The sequence below is a fragment of the Nomascus leucogenys genome, chromosome 8, assembly GCF_006542625.1.
Source record: "Nomascus leucogenys isolate Asia chromosome 8, Asia_NLE_v1, whole genome shotgun sequence".
Taxonomy (NCBI): Eukaryota; Metazoa; Chordata; class Mammalia; order Primates; family Hylobatidae; genus Nomascus; species Nomascus leucogenys.
Genome location: NC_044388.1, coordinates 64,789,258 through 64,802,565, shown reverse-complemented (window position 1 = coordinate 64,802,565; position 13,308 = coordinate 64,789,258). Strand labels below are relative to the sequence as shown.

Here is a 13,308-nt window from a genome sequence, read left to right as displayed (position 1 = left end):
AAGAAAGAAAGAAAGAAAGAAAATCAGATCTTTGAAAAGAGGGTCTAGATGTGAGATACCAAAACCCAAGGGTGTGGAATTCCCAAAGCCCCGGATCACAGCACGTTGCACTGTGCATACCTACAGCTGCTACCTGTGGAAGCAATCACATCTGCTGCTTGCTAGCCTGGTTCATGTCAGTTCCACTGATACTTGGCCTCTTGTCTGTTGGGCATTGGTTTGCCCACATAGCAGCAGTAACTCAGACTTCAGTGGTTAGTAAGAGACTGAGATACTTGTACATAAGAACTGGCTCCAGGGTCACTGTTTGTATGTCCAGGTTTGAACACACCAATCTGATTTGTCTGAAAGAGCTGTCGTCTCTAGTGTTAATGGCGAGTTGTTCCTTTCCAAGGAGAAAGGGGAAGGTGTGAAGGGGAACTTCAAAGACAACTTGAAAAGGAAGAGACAGATGGACAAATAAAGCATGTAACCCATTAAGAAAACATTCAGTGCACTAGCCCTATTTTTGTATGGTATTTAGGTTTTTTAACCATAATCAAATTTGGTTTTTAACAGTCTCACTCTGTTATCATATGAGTGGCTGTACTGGGAATTCTTTTGAAACTTGCAGAGAACAGGATTATTTCTGGCGGCCTCTGCTGAGTTGGCGTGTGTGTGTTTGTGTGTGTGTGTGTGTGTGTGTGTATTAGGGAGAGGAAATCATAGGTCCAGTATGGACCCAGAGCTAAGGGGAATCTTGGGGAGTAGTGGCTCTGGCAGATGAGAATTCAGAAATCGAGTACAGGGACTGTTCTGGACTTTCACTGCTAACCTGCTTTTTCTCAGTGCCTGGCTCTGAGGGCAGGGTCCAGCTGGTGTCATGCTCTCCAAGGGTTTCATTTTATTTTCCAGCCAGGCAAAGGAGAGGTGAGAAATGGAACCAACATTTCTGAAAAGGAAATTTAAGAACTGCATCATCTACCCTCTAAGAAGAAAAGGAGAAAAAAAAAAGGAGAGAGGGTATTGAGAACATCTTAGGGGAGTTGTTAATTGCATTAAAAAATATATGTGTTAGAGTGTTCACCTGCCCAGTGTCTTCATAATCTTCCTTTATGATGTGCAGCCGCCATGGCTAGTGTTTTTTGTTGTTGTTGTTGTGTTGTTTTGTTTTGTTTTTGGAGACAGAGTCTTGCTCTGTCGCCCAGGCTGGAGTACAATGGTGCAATCTCGGCTCACTGCAACCTCCACCTCCCAGGTTCAAGCAATTCTCCTGCCTTAGCCTCTCAACTAGCTGGGACTACAGGCGTGTGCCAGCTACTGTTACACCCCCTAAATTTTTTTTTTGTATTTTTGGTAGAGATGGGGTTTCACCATGTTAGCCAGGATGGTCTCAATCTCCTGACCTCATGATCTGCCTGCCTCGGCCTCCCAAAGTGCTGGCTAGTGTTTTATCTGCTTTAGTGCTTGGGGTATGATTGGGTTTGGGGAGTTCACACTGAGTCCAGGGCCTAGTCTTAATCTTGCCAAAGATGTTCTTTCCCCGGTGCTCATGTTCTGATGTCCTTTCCCTCCTTCCCTTTCTCCTCCCTTTCCTTTTCCCTTTGTCACTGCCCTCTTCCCTTTCCCAGCATCCAGAGCTGCTGTTGGCGGATTGTACCCACGGGGAGATGATTCCTCATGAAGAGCCTGGATCCCCTACAGAAATCAAATGTGACTTTCCGTTTATCAGACTAAAATCAGAGCCAGCCAGACAGTGAAACAGTCACCGTGGAGGGGGGACGGCGAAAAATGAAATCCAACCAAGAGCGGAGCAACGAATGCCTGCCTCCCAAGAAGCGCGAGATCCCCGCCACCAGCCGGTCCTCCGAGGAGAAGGCTCCTGCCCTGCCCAGTGACAACCACCGGGTGGAGGGCACAGCATGGCTCCCGGGCAACCCTGGTGGCCGGGGCCACGGGGGCGGGAGGCATGGGCCGGCAGGGACCTCGGTGGAGCTTGGTTTACAACAGGGAATAGGTTTACACAAAGCATTGTCCACAGGGCTGGACTACTCCCCGCCCAGCGCTCCCAGGTCTGTCCCCGTGGCCACCACGCTGCCCGCCGCGTACGCCACCCCGCAGCCAGGGACCCCGGTGTCCCCCGTGCAGTACGCTCACCTGCCGCACACCTTCCAGTTCATTGGGTCCTCCCAATACAGCGGGACCTATGCCAGCTTCATCCCATCACAGCTGATCCCCCCAACCGCCAACCCCGTCACCAGTGCGGTGGCCTCGGCTGCAGGGGCCACCACTCCATCCCAGCGCTCCCAGCTGGAGGCCTATTCCACTCTGCTGGCCAACATGGGCAGTCTGAGCCAGACGCCGGGACACAAGGCTGAGCAGCAGCAGCAGCAGCAGCAGCAACAGCAGCAGCAGCAGCAGCACCTCAGCAGGGCTCCGGGGCTCATCACCCCGGGGTCCCCCCCACCCGCCCAGCAGAACCAGTACGTCCACATTTCCAGTTCTCCGCAGAACACCGGCCGCGCCGCCTCTCCTCCGGCCATCCCCGTCCACCTCCACCCCCACCAGACGATGATCCCACACACGCTCACCCTGGGGCCCCCCTCCCAGGTCGTCATGCAATACGCCGACTCCGGCAGCCACTTTGTCCCTCGGGAGGCCACCAAGAAAGCCGAGAGCAGCCGGCTGCAGCAGGCCATCCAGGCCAAGGAGGTCCTGAACGGTGAGATGGAGAAGAGCCGGCGGTACGGGGCCCCGTCCTCGGCCGACCTGGGCCTGGGCAAGGCAGGCGGCAAGTCGGTTCCTCACCCGTACGAGTCCAGGCACGTGGTGGTCCACCCGAGCCCCTCAGACTACAGCAGTCGTGATCCTTCGGGGGTCCGGGCCTCTGTGATGGTCCTGCCCAACAGCAACACGCCCGCAGCTGACCTGGAGGTGCAACAGGCCACTCATCGTGAGGCCTCCCCCTCCACCCTCAACGACAAAAGTGGCCTGCATTTAGGGAAGCCTGGCCACCGGTCCTACGCGCTCTCACCCCACACGGTCATTCAGACCACACACAGTGCTTCAGAGCCACTCCCGGTGGGACTGTCAGCCACAGCCTTCTACGCAGGGACTCAACCCCCTGTCATCGGCTACCTGAGCGGCCAGCAGCAAGCAATCACCTACGCCGGCAGCCTGCCCCAGCACCTGGTGATCCCCGGCACACAGCCCCTGCTCATCCCGGTCGGCAGCACTGACATGGAAGCGTCGGGGGCAGCCCCGGCCATAGTCACGTCATCCCCCCAGTTTGCTGCAGTGCCTCACACGTTCGTCACCACCGCCCTTCCCAAGAGCGAGAACTTCAACCCCGAGGCCCTGGTCACCCAGGCCGCCTACCCAGCCATGGTGCAGGCCCAGATCCACCTGCCTGTGGTGCAGTCCGTGGCCTCCCCGGCGGCGGCTCCCCCTACGCTGCCTCCCTACTTCATGAAAGGCTCCATCATCCAGTTGGCCAACGGAGAGCTAAAGAAGGTGGAAGACTTAAAAACAGAAGATTTCATCCAGAGTGCAGAGATAAGCAATGACCTGAAGATTGACTCCAGCACCGTAGAGAGGATTGAAGACAGCCATAGCCCGGGCGTGGCCGTGATACAGTTCGCCGTCGGGGAGCACCGAGCCCAGGTAACGTTAGCCCGGGTGGCACAGGGATGGGACACCACACCGTGACGCCGTCATCATCTCCTGGCAAGACGAATTGCTTCTATGAGGCAGGATTAAGGGTTCTCAGGTACACCTAGACCTTAGACTCAGCCGTCCCCAACTGCGTTCTCTAGAAAAAATAAGCCCCATTTCCCCATGACCTCTGCTGTGTGTAATGAATTAATCTCCATGCATGGAGAGTGGGGCTAGTTATGGAGTCCTCGAGACAATCCAGAAACTCACCACTCTAGTTATTTTTTGAATTCTGTGGTTAAGATGAGGAACCCCGATTAGGAAAGGCTGCTGGACTTCAGGTCCTTCTAGTGGTCATTCGACACTTTTTCCTACCAGGAAAAGACAGAGGATGCCGCTGGAGTGAGGGGATTAGATGCTGAAGCAATCATATCCCATTGCAACATCCATGTTTTAAAATATGTCTTATTAGCTGGGTACAGTGGTATATGCCTTTGGTCCCAGCTACTCCAGAGGCTGAGGCAGGAGGATCACTTGAGCCCAGGAGTTCAAGGCTGTAGTGAGCTATGGCTGAACCTGTGACTATCACTGCACTCAAGCCTGGGCAACATAGCAAGACCCCGTCTCTAACATATATATAATGTGTTACTATCATTGAGGTATGATAAGGCCAACAGATAGATCAGCAGACAACTCTCTTTGACGAGATAATTTGTTATACACTCTGATCCCAAGAGGAAGGGGACACTCTACACCAAGAGGTGTAGAACACCATAAAGTGGGGGGCACCTGGGGAAGCCCCAGGTGGGTCAGGAGGTGGAGGGAGTGAGGGGAAATGTGGCAAACAACAGCCTTTATTGTGGTTTCATGGGAGGCAGGGTAAGCCGTTTTAGGATTGGTTAGAGTGGATAATTCCAGTGTGTTCTGGGGCGTAGGGGCTCTCCCTAGTTGTCTGGCGGCTGGTGCTGAGGAGATCAATACAGGTGGAAGGGCCGGGCACCGTGGCTCACACCTGTAATCCCAGCACTTTGGGAGGCTGAGGTGGGTGGATCACCAGAGGTCAGGAGTTCGAGACCAGCCTGGCCAACATGGTGAGACCCCGTCTCTACTAAAAATACAAAAATTAGCTAGGCGTGGTGGTGTGTGCCTATAATCCCAGCTACTCAGGAGGCTGAGGCAGGAGAATTGCATGAACCCGGGAGGCGGAGATTGCAGTGAGCCAAGATCAGGCCACTGCACTCCAGCCTTGGCCACACAGCAAGACTCTGTCTCAGACAAAAAAAAAAAAAAAAAAAAAAAAAAAAAAAGATGGAAGGCAGCCCTAAGTGTGATGGACCAAGATAGGAGGCTGCTGGGGAGTGGGCTCTGGGCTGGTTAGTTTGCATATGAAAGTCAGGCTCCTAGGAATTAGCTCTGGACTGGTTGGTTTGCATGTAAAAGTCAGGCCTCTAGGAATTAGCTAATCCTAGGAGAGACTATACCTCTGGGATCCACAACACCCTAAAATATCAAAGCATCAGAAAATAAAAGCATGGTTAATACAATCTGAGAAGTCAGGGCTGTCCCAGGTGACCTGCTGGGCTTGGGGTAAAGTCAGCTGTAGCCAAGATGAGTCACTGGAAGTATGGTTAACTCTCTTAATTTCCACAGGCTCCTTCAATCCACCCTTTTCCAGGTTCTTAGATCGATTCCATGCATTTATTCCACAGCCCATTTCTTTCACTGCCCAAGTTGCTGGGAGTCCAGCAGGTTCAGCCTGCAGCTGAGAGCTTTCCTGGGTATCGAGCGCACTTTCTACAAGTGTTTCCATCTACTATTTGAAAACACTCAAATGGGACAGAGCCTCCTTCCAGCTTGAGTTGAAAATAGTCATGAAATAGCTGCTATTTGGGACATTCAGATAAAATAAAACAAGAAAAAAAAGATAAACTAATTAATGGTTTGAATTGTTTGGGGCATTTTTTTTTTTTTTTCCATTTTTTGAGACAGTGTTTCTTGTCTCCTAGGCTGAAATGCAGTGGTGCAATCATAGCTGATTGTGGCCTTGACCTCGTAGGCTCCAGCGATCCTCCCACCCCAACCTCCCTAGTAGCTGGGACCACAGGTGCATACCACCATGCCCAGCTAATTTAAAAATAAAAAAAAAATTTAGTAGAGATGGGGTCTTGCTGTGTTGCCTAGGCTGGTCTCAAACTCCTGGGCTCCAAGCAATCCTTCTACCTCCGCCTCTCAAAGCCCTGAGATTACACACCCAAGTCCCCATGTCTGGCTTTTTTGAGCATTTCTTAAAAGCCCAAGTGAGGAAAGGACCAAATCAGTTTTCCAGAACCACTCGTGAATGACTGGATATGGGGGCTTGCACAAAGCCGCGGCCCTGCATTGCCGAGAGCTTTTAGCCCTGAATACTTTTCTTTGTATTATGAGATGTCACTGTAGGTTTACAGTCTTTGGAAGTGCCCAAGAAAGATTTCCCCAAAGATCTGATTAAAAAAAAAAAAATCAGGATTTTTTTAAATAAATGGCATAATAATACAGCTCACTACCCCTCTGTAGTGGCTGTTCACTTCCTGCATGAATTAGGGGTGGGTACTAGGAGAAAGAAAATGAACTGCCTTGAGCAAAGTTGAGTCTTCACAGACCCCAGGTGAAACATGCAAAATAAACATGAGGAAGAGTCATTGCTTTTCATGGTACTTAGAATCCTTAAAACATTTTTATGAACAGACGCAGGTGTGAAAAGAGGTTTTGTTTAGAAATGCGACTGGTTCCTTGCTGGCCAGCATCTCCTTCAGCTTGAGAATGAAGGCAGTCACTTCAGTTGTGGGCCACACTTCCCAGGCCTGGCAGCCTCCGCAGAGCCCAGACTCTTCTATTTTTTTTTTTTTTTTTTTTTTGAGACAGAGTCTTGCTCTGTCACCCAGGCTGGAGCTGGAGTGCAGTGGGGTGATCTTGGCTCACTGCAACCTCTGCCTCTTGGTTCAAGTGATTCTTCTGCCTCAGCCTCCCAAGTAGCTGAGACTACAGGCACATGCCATCACCCCCTGCTAATTTTTGTATTTTTAGTAGAGACAGGGTTTCACCATGTTGGCCAGGCTGGTCTCGAACTCCTGACCTCAGGTGATTCACCCACCTCAGTCTCCTAAAGTGCTGGGATTGCAGGCGTGAGCCACTGCACCCAGCCCCTTACAGCCCTTTTCTGTTCTTGGGGAGGAAGAATCTAGGTGTGTTTTTCCCTACTCCAAACTTTGCAAAATTAATGATTAAATGAAAGAGAAATTGGCTTCCCTGTGAAGTCAGAGCCCTGTTCTCATGTTTTTTTCCCATAGTGAGATCACTAAATCTCTCTACTGACAGCCAGGGTGCAGACAAGCAGGTAGAAGTGTTGTCAGGGCCTGTTTGCAGGTCTGTGAGGTTGGCCCCCGCGTGGCTGTGCTGCATGCAGCGAAGGGCTTCCGCAAAGAAAGGCAAGTGTGCTGAGACCTGCTGAAAAGGCAGCTAGGGCTTCTCGCTGTAAAAACAAAAGTGCAAGGCCTGACGCAACCAATGATTTGTCACTTTACCGAGGAGCCTATCAGAAATCGGCTGACATCATCACAGCTAAAATACTCCACCAGCTGTGTTTGCCACAAGTGACAGGTTCAGAGTCAGCGGAGACTCAGACAGAGAGCCTGAGAGGGGGAGATGGGAGGGAGAGAGAGAACTCATATCTGGACTTAATTGAGGTTCCAAAGGCTACATCCTTCTCTGCCTCTGCAGTGCCTTCCTGAGGGGTTTTCTCCCCTCTCCTGAAGAATCTTCCTGGTCTTCTCAACTGGTTAGACACTGCTGACACTGCACCCACAGAGAAATTCAGAAATGTGCAAATTGTTGAGCTTAATAAGCAAAATCACAAATTTGATTGGGGAAGTTGTGAAAGAAGAGATGGTTTTCTCCAAAACAGATGGCATTGTGACTCTAGGCAGAAATCCTGCATGAACAGACTCTTGAGGATGCCTGAACTCATAAGACCCCCCCCCCAACATCACACCCCCAGGGAAAGCAGTGTGATATGGTATGGTGGTGACAGACCCAGGGGTGCGGCTTTGGGTCTCTGGCAAGACAACTTACTTCACCTCTCTGAGCTGCAGCTCTCTCCTCTCTAAACCAGGCAAATGAGTTTTGTTTTTCTGTGGATTTTTGTGTTCGTTTGTTTGCTTGTTTTGAGACAGGGTCTTGCCCTGTCACCCAGGCTGAAGTGCAGTGATGGGATCATTGGCTCACTGCAGCCTCAACCTCACGGACTCAATTGATCCTCCCACCTCAGCCTCCCCAGTAGCTGGGACTATGGGTGCGTGCCACTACACCCAGCTAATTTTCTGTATGTTTTTGTAGAGACAGGGTTTTGCTATCTTGCCCATACTGGTCTGGAACTCCTGGGCTCAAGCAATCCACCCACCTTGGTCTCCCAAAGTGCTGGGATTACAGGCGTGAGCCACGGTGCCCAGCCACATATGATTCTTCATAGGAGATAATCTCTTGAGAGGGCTCCGTTTGTTAATGCTTCACTTTTATACTTTCCAGAACAGCACAGCCCTTGTAAAAATTTATTAGCGTCAGTTAACCAAAAACCAAGAAGGGCATTAAGGTGAACATGTACTGACCTCATGCTAAGCGGTACACAGACCTCATGGGAACGAAAGCCATGGCATATAAAACTGAGGGGTGTTTAGTTTGAGGATGACTTTTTTTTTTTTTTTTTTGAGATGGAGTCTCGCTCTGTCGCCCAGGCTGGAGTGCAGCGGCGCAATCTCGGCTCACTGCAAGCTCCGCCTCCCGGGTTCACGCCATTCTCCTGCCTCAGCCTCTCCGGGTAGCTGGGACTACAGGCGCCCGCCACCACGCCCGGCTAATTTTTTGTATTTTTAGTAGAGACGGGGTTTCACCATGGGCTCGATCTCCTGACCTCGTGATCCGCCCGCCTCGGCCTCCCAAAGTGCTGGGATTACAAACGTGAGCCACCGCGCCCGGCCAGTTTGAGGATGATTTTTAAGGGGCTAAATTCCTCATTAAGACTGTGGAAAGATGCCCCCAGCGTTGTTGTCCCAGCTGACGCTCCAGATGAGGCAATGGAGGAGAAAAATGCTTTTCCGTGTTTGTCACTATCCCTGTGGCATTGCCCTGCCCGGTACAGCATTTCTCCGCTCGAGCAAAGGGTCTATGCATCCCCCCGGGCTCCCACCTAGGTGCTGTGGGAGGAAAGGGGAATGCCAGGTGTTGTCCATTGTTACTGCCTGCACCAAAGGAAGCCTCCTTCCTCTTCAGTGGAGGGTGATAGCACGTTCCCCACCCTGGAAGAGAGTTGCTGCTTTGCCATGCCTTGATTCTGGTTGAGAGTCCCAAAGGATGACAGAATCACTTCCCTTGGGCCTCACTGCCAAATATAATCCACTTAATATTCTCCAAGTTTGAGGCCATAAGTCTGTGGTGCATCCCAGATGGGACCCCCAGGCGATAGCATCAACGTGGGAGCCAATGCGACTCAAAAGAAGGATGGGGCTTCTCACCTCCTCTTTGGGTAGGAAGTAGGTTAGCTGCTTGGAAAATGCAGGAACTGGCACTGAAGAGATCTGAGTCTGAACATATCCCTCACCCGTCAGTAGCACTGGGACCTTGTGCAATGTTAGTTTTCCCTTCCCTGCTTCAACTTAGATGGCTCAGGCCCTGAGAAAGTGATTCACAGCTGAAAAATAAATCAAAGTCCTCGTGTTCTAAAAAGAGTTTATGGAAGGAGAGGCAGCTGATGAAAGTCTAGAAAGAAGGCTGAACTTTTCCAAGGAGCACAATAAGCCATTTTTACCCTGCCTGTAATCCTCGGGGTAGAATCCCGCGAGTGGCTGAGGAGAGCACCCTTCCCGCCGTTCCTGTTTGTAAAGGCTAAATGATGTCATGCCAGCCTGCGTGAGCATATCAATCTGTATTTCTGAGTATGAACTGGACATGAGGGATGCATTGGTGCTCCAGCCCTCCAGATCAGTAAGAAAACCAATGCAGAAACAAGCTCTCGGGCTCTCTCTTCTGCAAGAGGCTGTTAGCGATGTGCCCTCTGGGACAGCCTTGCCCAGGATGGCCCCAGCTGGGGAGCCTTTGGCTTCCATCTGGCGGCGTTCTGTATTATCCCATCCTTCTGTCTCACCCTTCCTGGGTTCAGCTTCTCTGAAGAGTACACAGCATTTGCTCAGTGGAGTTGTAAAATGTATTGGTAAAGTGCTCTGGGCTGACACGTTCCTTTGCTTCTTTCCTAAATGCCAGGCTCTGTGTGTTATTAGGGCCGTCTGTCGCTTCCCAGCGCCTCCTGAGGTGACTGCTTCCCTGACTTGGTGCCTGCTTAATATTCAGTGCCATTTCCTCCTCCTGACTGTCCTGGCGTGGGTGTGAGTGTGCCTGTGTGTGTGCTTGTACAGCAGTTGTTATCATGATGTACTTACTGGGTGTTTACTGATGGCTTTCCTTTCATTCTACTATTTTTTGGTTGACTTCTGTGAGCTGTGAGTCATCGGTGGTAACATTATGCATTGAATGGATTAGCTGGTATCTAAAAATAGCCAAGGCCCTCATGCAGGCGGCACATGAGCCTGTAGAGTCAGTCCCTTTGCAGCCAAGGCAGACCCACTTGCCAACACTGAACATGCCGAGCTTGGTGGCGATGAATCCTAATGTATCAAAAAATAGATAGTCGGTGACTGCCCTGTGTGCAGAGCCCAGCCCTGGATTTGTGCCGCAGTTGTTGGTAATACACACTTCCTGTCTGTTCTGATGCTGGAAAGGCTCCAACAGAGAAACTATGTCAAACTACATTTTTGTCTGTGGGTCTTTGTATCTCTCTCTAAAAAAAAAAAAAAAAGGAGAAAAATGCTCTCCTCTAAACTTTATGTGCTATACGTGCCCCCAACTGGGTCATCTTACATGTTTTGATTCTCTCAGACTGTTGTTGTTTATAGCATTTAAAAAAAAATTAAAGACTATTGTTTAAAGCAGTTTTAGGTGTACAGCAAGTAGAGAGAGGTCCCACACACATAACAGTTTTCCCTGTTATTAAAATCTTGCATTGGTATGATAGATTGGTTACAACTGATGAGCCAGTACTGATACCTTATTTTTAACTAAAGTCCATAGTTTATACTACAATTCACTCTGTGTTGTATATGCTGTTTTTGATGAATTTATGATGTCATGTATCCAGCATTACAGTATTATACAGAACAGCTGTACCACCCTAAAAATTCCTTATGCATCAACTATTTGTCCCCCACACCCCACCTTAAACCTCTGGCATCCACTGATCATTTTACTTTCTCCATAGTTTTGCCTGTTCCAGAATGCCATGCAGTTGGAATCATCCAGTATGTCGCCTTTTCACATTGGCGTCTCTCACTTAGCGATATGCATTTCAGGTTCTTCCATGTCTTCTTGTTGCTCTGATAGCTCATTTCATTTTAGCACTGAATATTATGTTGTTCTTTAAGGCACATTTTTTTTTGAGATAGGGTCTTGCTCTGTTGCCCAGGCTGGAGTGCAGTGACACCATAATACCTCACTGCAGCCTCGACCTCCTAGGCTCAAGCAATCCTCCCACCTCAGCCTCCCTAGTAACTGCAACCACAGGCACACACCACCATGCCCAGCTAATTTTTGTATTTTTTATAGAGACGGGGTCTTGCCATGTTGCCCAGGCTGCTCTTGAACTCCTGAGCTCATATGATCCTCCCACCTCAGGCCCCCAAAGTGCTGGGATTACAGGGATGTGCCACCCTGCCCTGCCTAAGGCACACACTTTAAGGCCCCAGAAAAGGAAGGCAAGTGAGCTAGAACCTGTGTGCCTAAGGGCTTCCATGTCATACTGCTGTGGTCACTTACTGGACAGGGCTGAGCCTCCCCACAGGGCCTTCCCACAAGGGAGCTCTGTGAGCCACGCTACCACGTGTAAGAAAAACCCAGCTTTTAATTTGGGATTTGTGTTAGGAGGCGTCCCGGTGCTAGGGTGTGGGTTTACTGAACAACCCTGAAACACTTCCACCAAGGACTGAGGCAGGCTTTGCGTGAACATGATTCAGTGTTTTAAATAGAACACTCACAGAGATTCTTACACTCAGCCGAAGAGTTTTGACTGTTTTTATTAATGATTTTTAAACATTGCAGTAAATGGGTCTCTCGCTTACCCCCTTCATCTTTGAGACGGGGTTTTCTGATTTTTTTCATGCTGAGAACGTAACCATGCAGATTAGCCTTCCAGGAAAGCAGACTGGTCTTTCTCTACAGGTAAAAACAAGACCGAGAATTTCACTTGCAGACAAAGTTAAGAATGCCCAATTTAATAATTTCACCAAAAAACAAGACATACTTACTGAAACCTAGCTTATGAGAGATTTCATTGCTCCCAGCAACAGGCGAAATTTGTGTGTCTGGGATAGTGTCACGAAAAAAATGTTTTGTAAAACAGATGCCCTTCGCAATTTGTGAAAACAGGGACTCTTGTGAAGGAAAAGGGAGACATATTTAAACAACAGACGTTTTGTTTTCTTTCTATCTTGTTTTTGGTGATATGTACATATGTGTGTATATAGACATAGCACCAATCTAAGATTGAAATATACAATCAAACAGCTTAAATATGCGTGTATGTGCATAGTGGTTAGATACAGTAGTTATTAAGTGGTGAAAGGAATTTTATGGAATTTTCATATAGAGGAGCTAAAATTTTTCTTAAAAGCCAGTCATTAGTCAGATTAGGAAGACGACATTGAAAAAATAATTATGAGCCCAGAAGTGAGTCTGTGTTGTCTCCCTGTCTTGGTTCCTCCATCCAAAATGGGAGTTGGAGGTGACGGTTTTAGAGGAGTCGGTTTAGGGGGATGGACGGAGGAAGGGGAAGGCAGACCCCTTATAACCACACTGATGAGCCAACGGGCTTGCTGGCAGCAGTGGGAGGAGGGAGGAAAAGAGTGGAGGAGGGTGGGAGGCGGTCCACCCCCAAAAGCAAGAGGTGCTGGCGACAGGGCATCCAGAGATGAAAGACAGAGGACCCTCAAGCTGACAAAAGTATAAAGGCCATCCCTGGGCGTGGTGGCTCACACCTGTAATCCCAGCACTTTGAGAGGCCGAGGCCGGTGGATCATCTGAGGTCAAGAGTTCAAGACCAGCCTGACCGACATGGTGAAAACCCGTCTCTACTAAATACAAAAAAATTAGCCTGGTGTGGTGGCAGGTGCCTATAATCCCAGCTACTTGGGAGGCTGAGGCAGGAGAATTGCTTGAACCTGGGAGGCAGAGGTTGCCATGAGCCAAGATTGCACCATTGCACTCTAGCCTTGGTGACAGAGTGAGACTCCGTCTCAAAAAGAAAGAAAGAAAGAAAAGTTATAAAGGCTATCCTACTTACTGCTTAGGGTGTTTGAAACAGGATATATTTACTGGATGAAAAAATGGGCTACACTGAGCTGTCTGGCGTTATGTAACGTGCTTTGGTTATCTGTGGTACTGCTCCCATGAGTTTATTTTCATTGGGATTTCATCAGAAACCATTCTGGAAAATGTGCGGAACCCCAGCAAAATCATAAAATGACTTAATGATTACTAACACAGCTGCAGGAACAAGAGTGGAGAGAAAATAACTGAAGTATGATTCAATAAAATCATGAC

At 49.3% G+C, this 13,308-nt stretch overlaps 1 protein-coding gene across 8 annotated transcripts in view; it reads left to right on the top strand.

Annotated features, from left to right (window-relative positions):
* ATXN1 (ataxin 1) overlaps window positions 1-13,308 on the top strand; it is a 453,518-nt gene that overhangs the window by 429,324 nt on the left and 10,886 nt on the right. For all 8 annotated transcript variants that reach the window (XM_030817352.1, XM_030817350.1, XM_030817346.1 and 5 more), the window contains one exon: window positions 1,611-3,642. In XM_030817352.1, coding sequence (XP_030673212.1) covers window positions 1,771-3,642 — 1,872 coding nt within the window. In that variant the 5' untranslated portion in view covers window positions 1,611-1,770. The remainder of the gene's footprint in view (window positions 1-1,610; window positions 3,643-13,308) is intronic.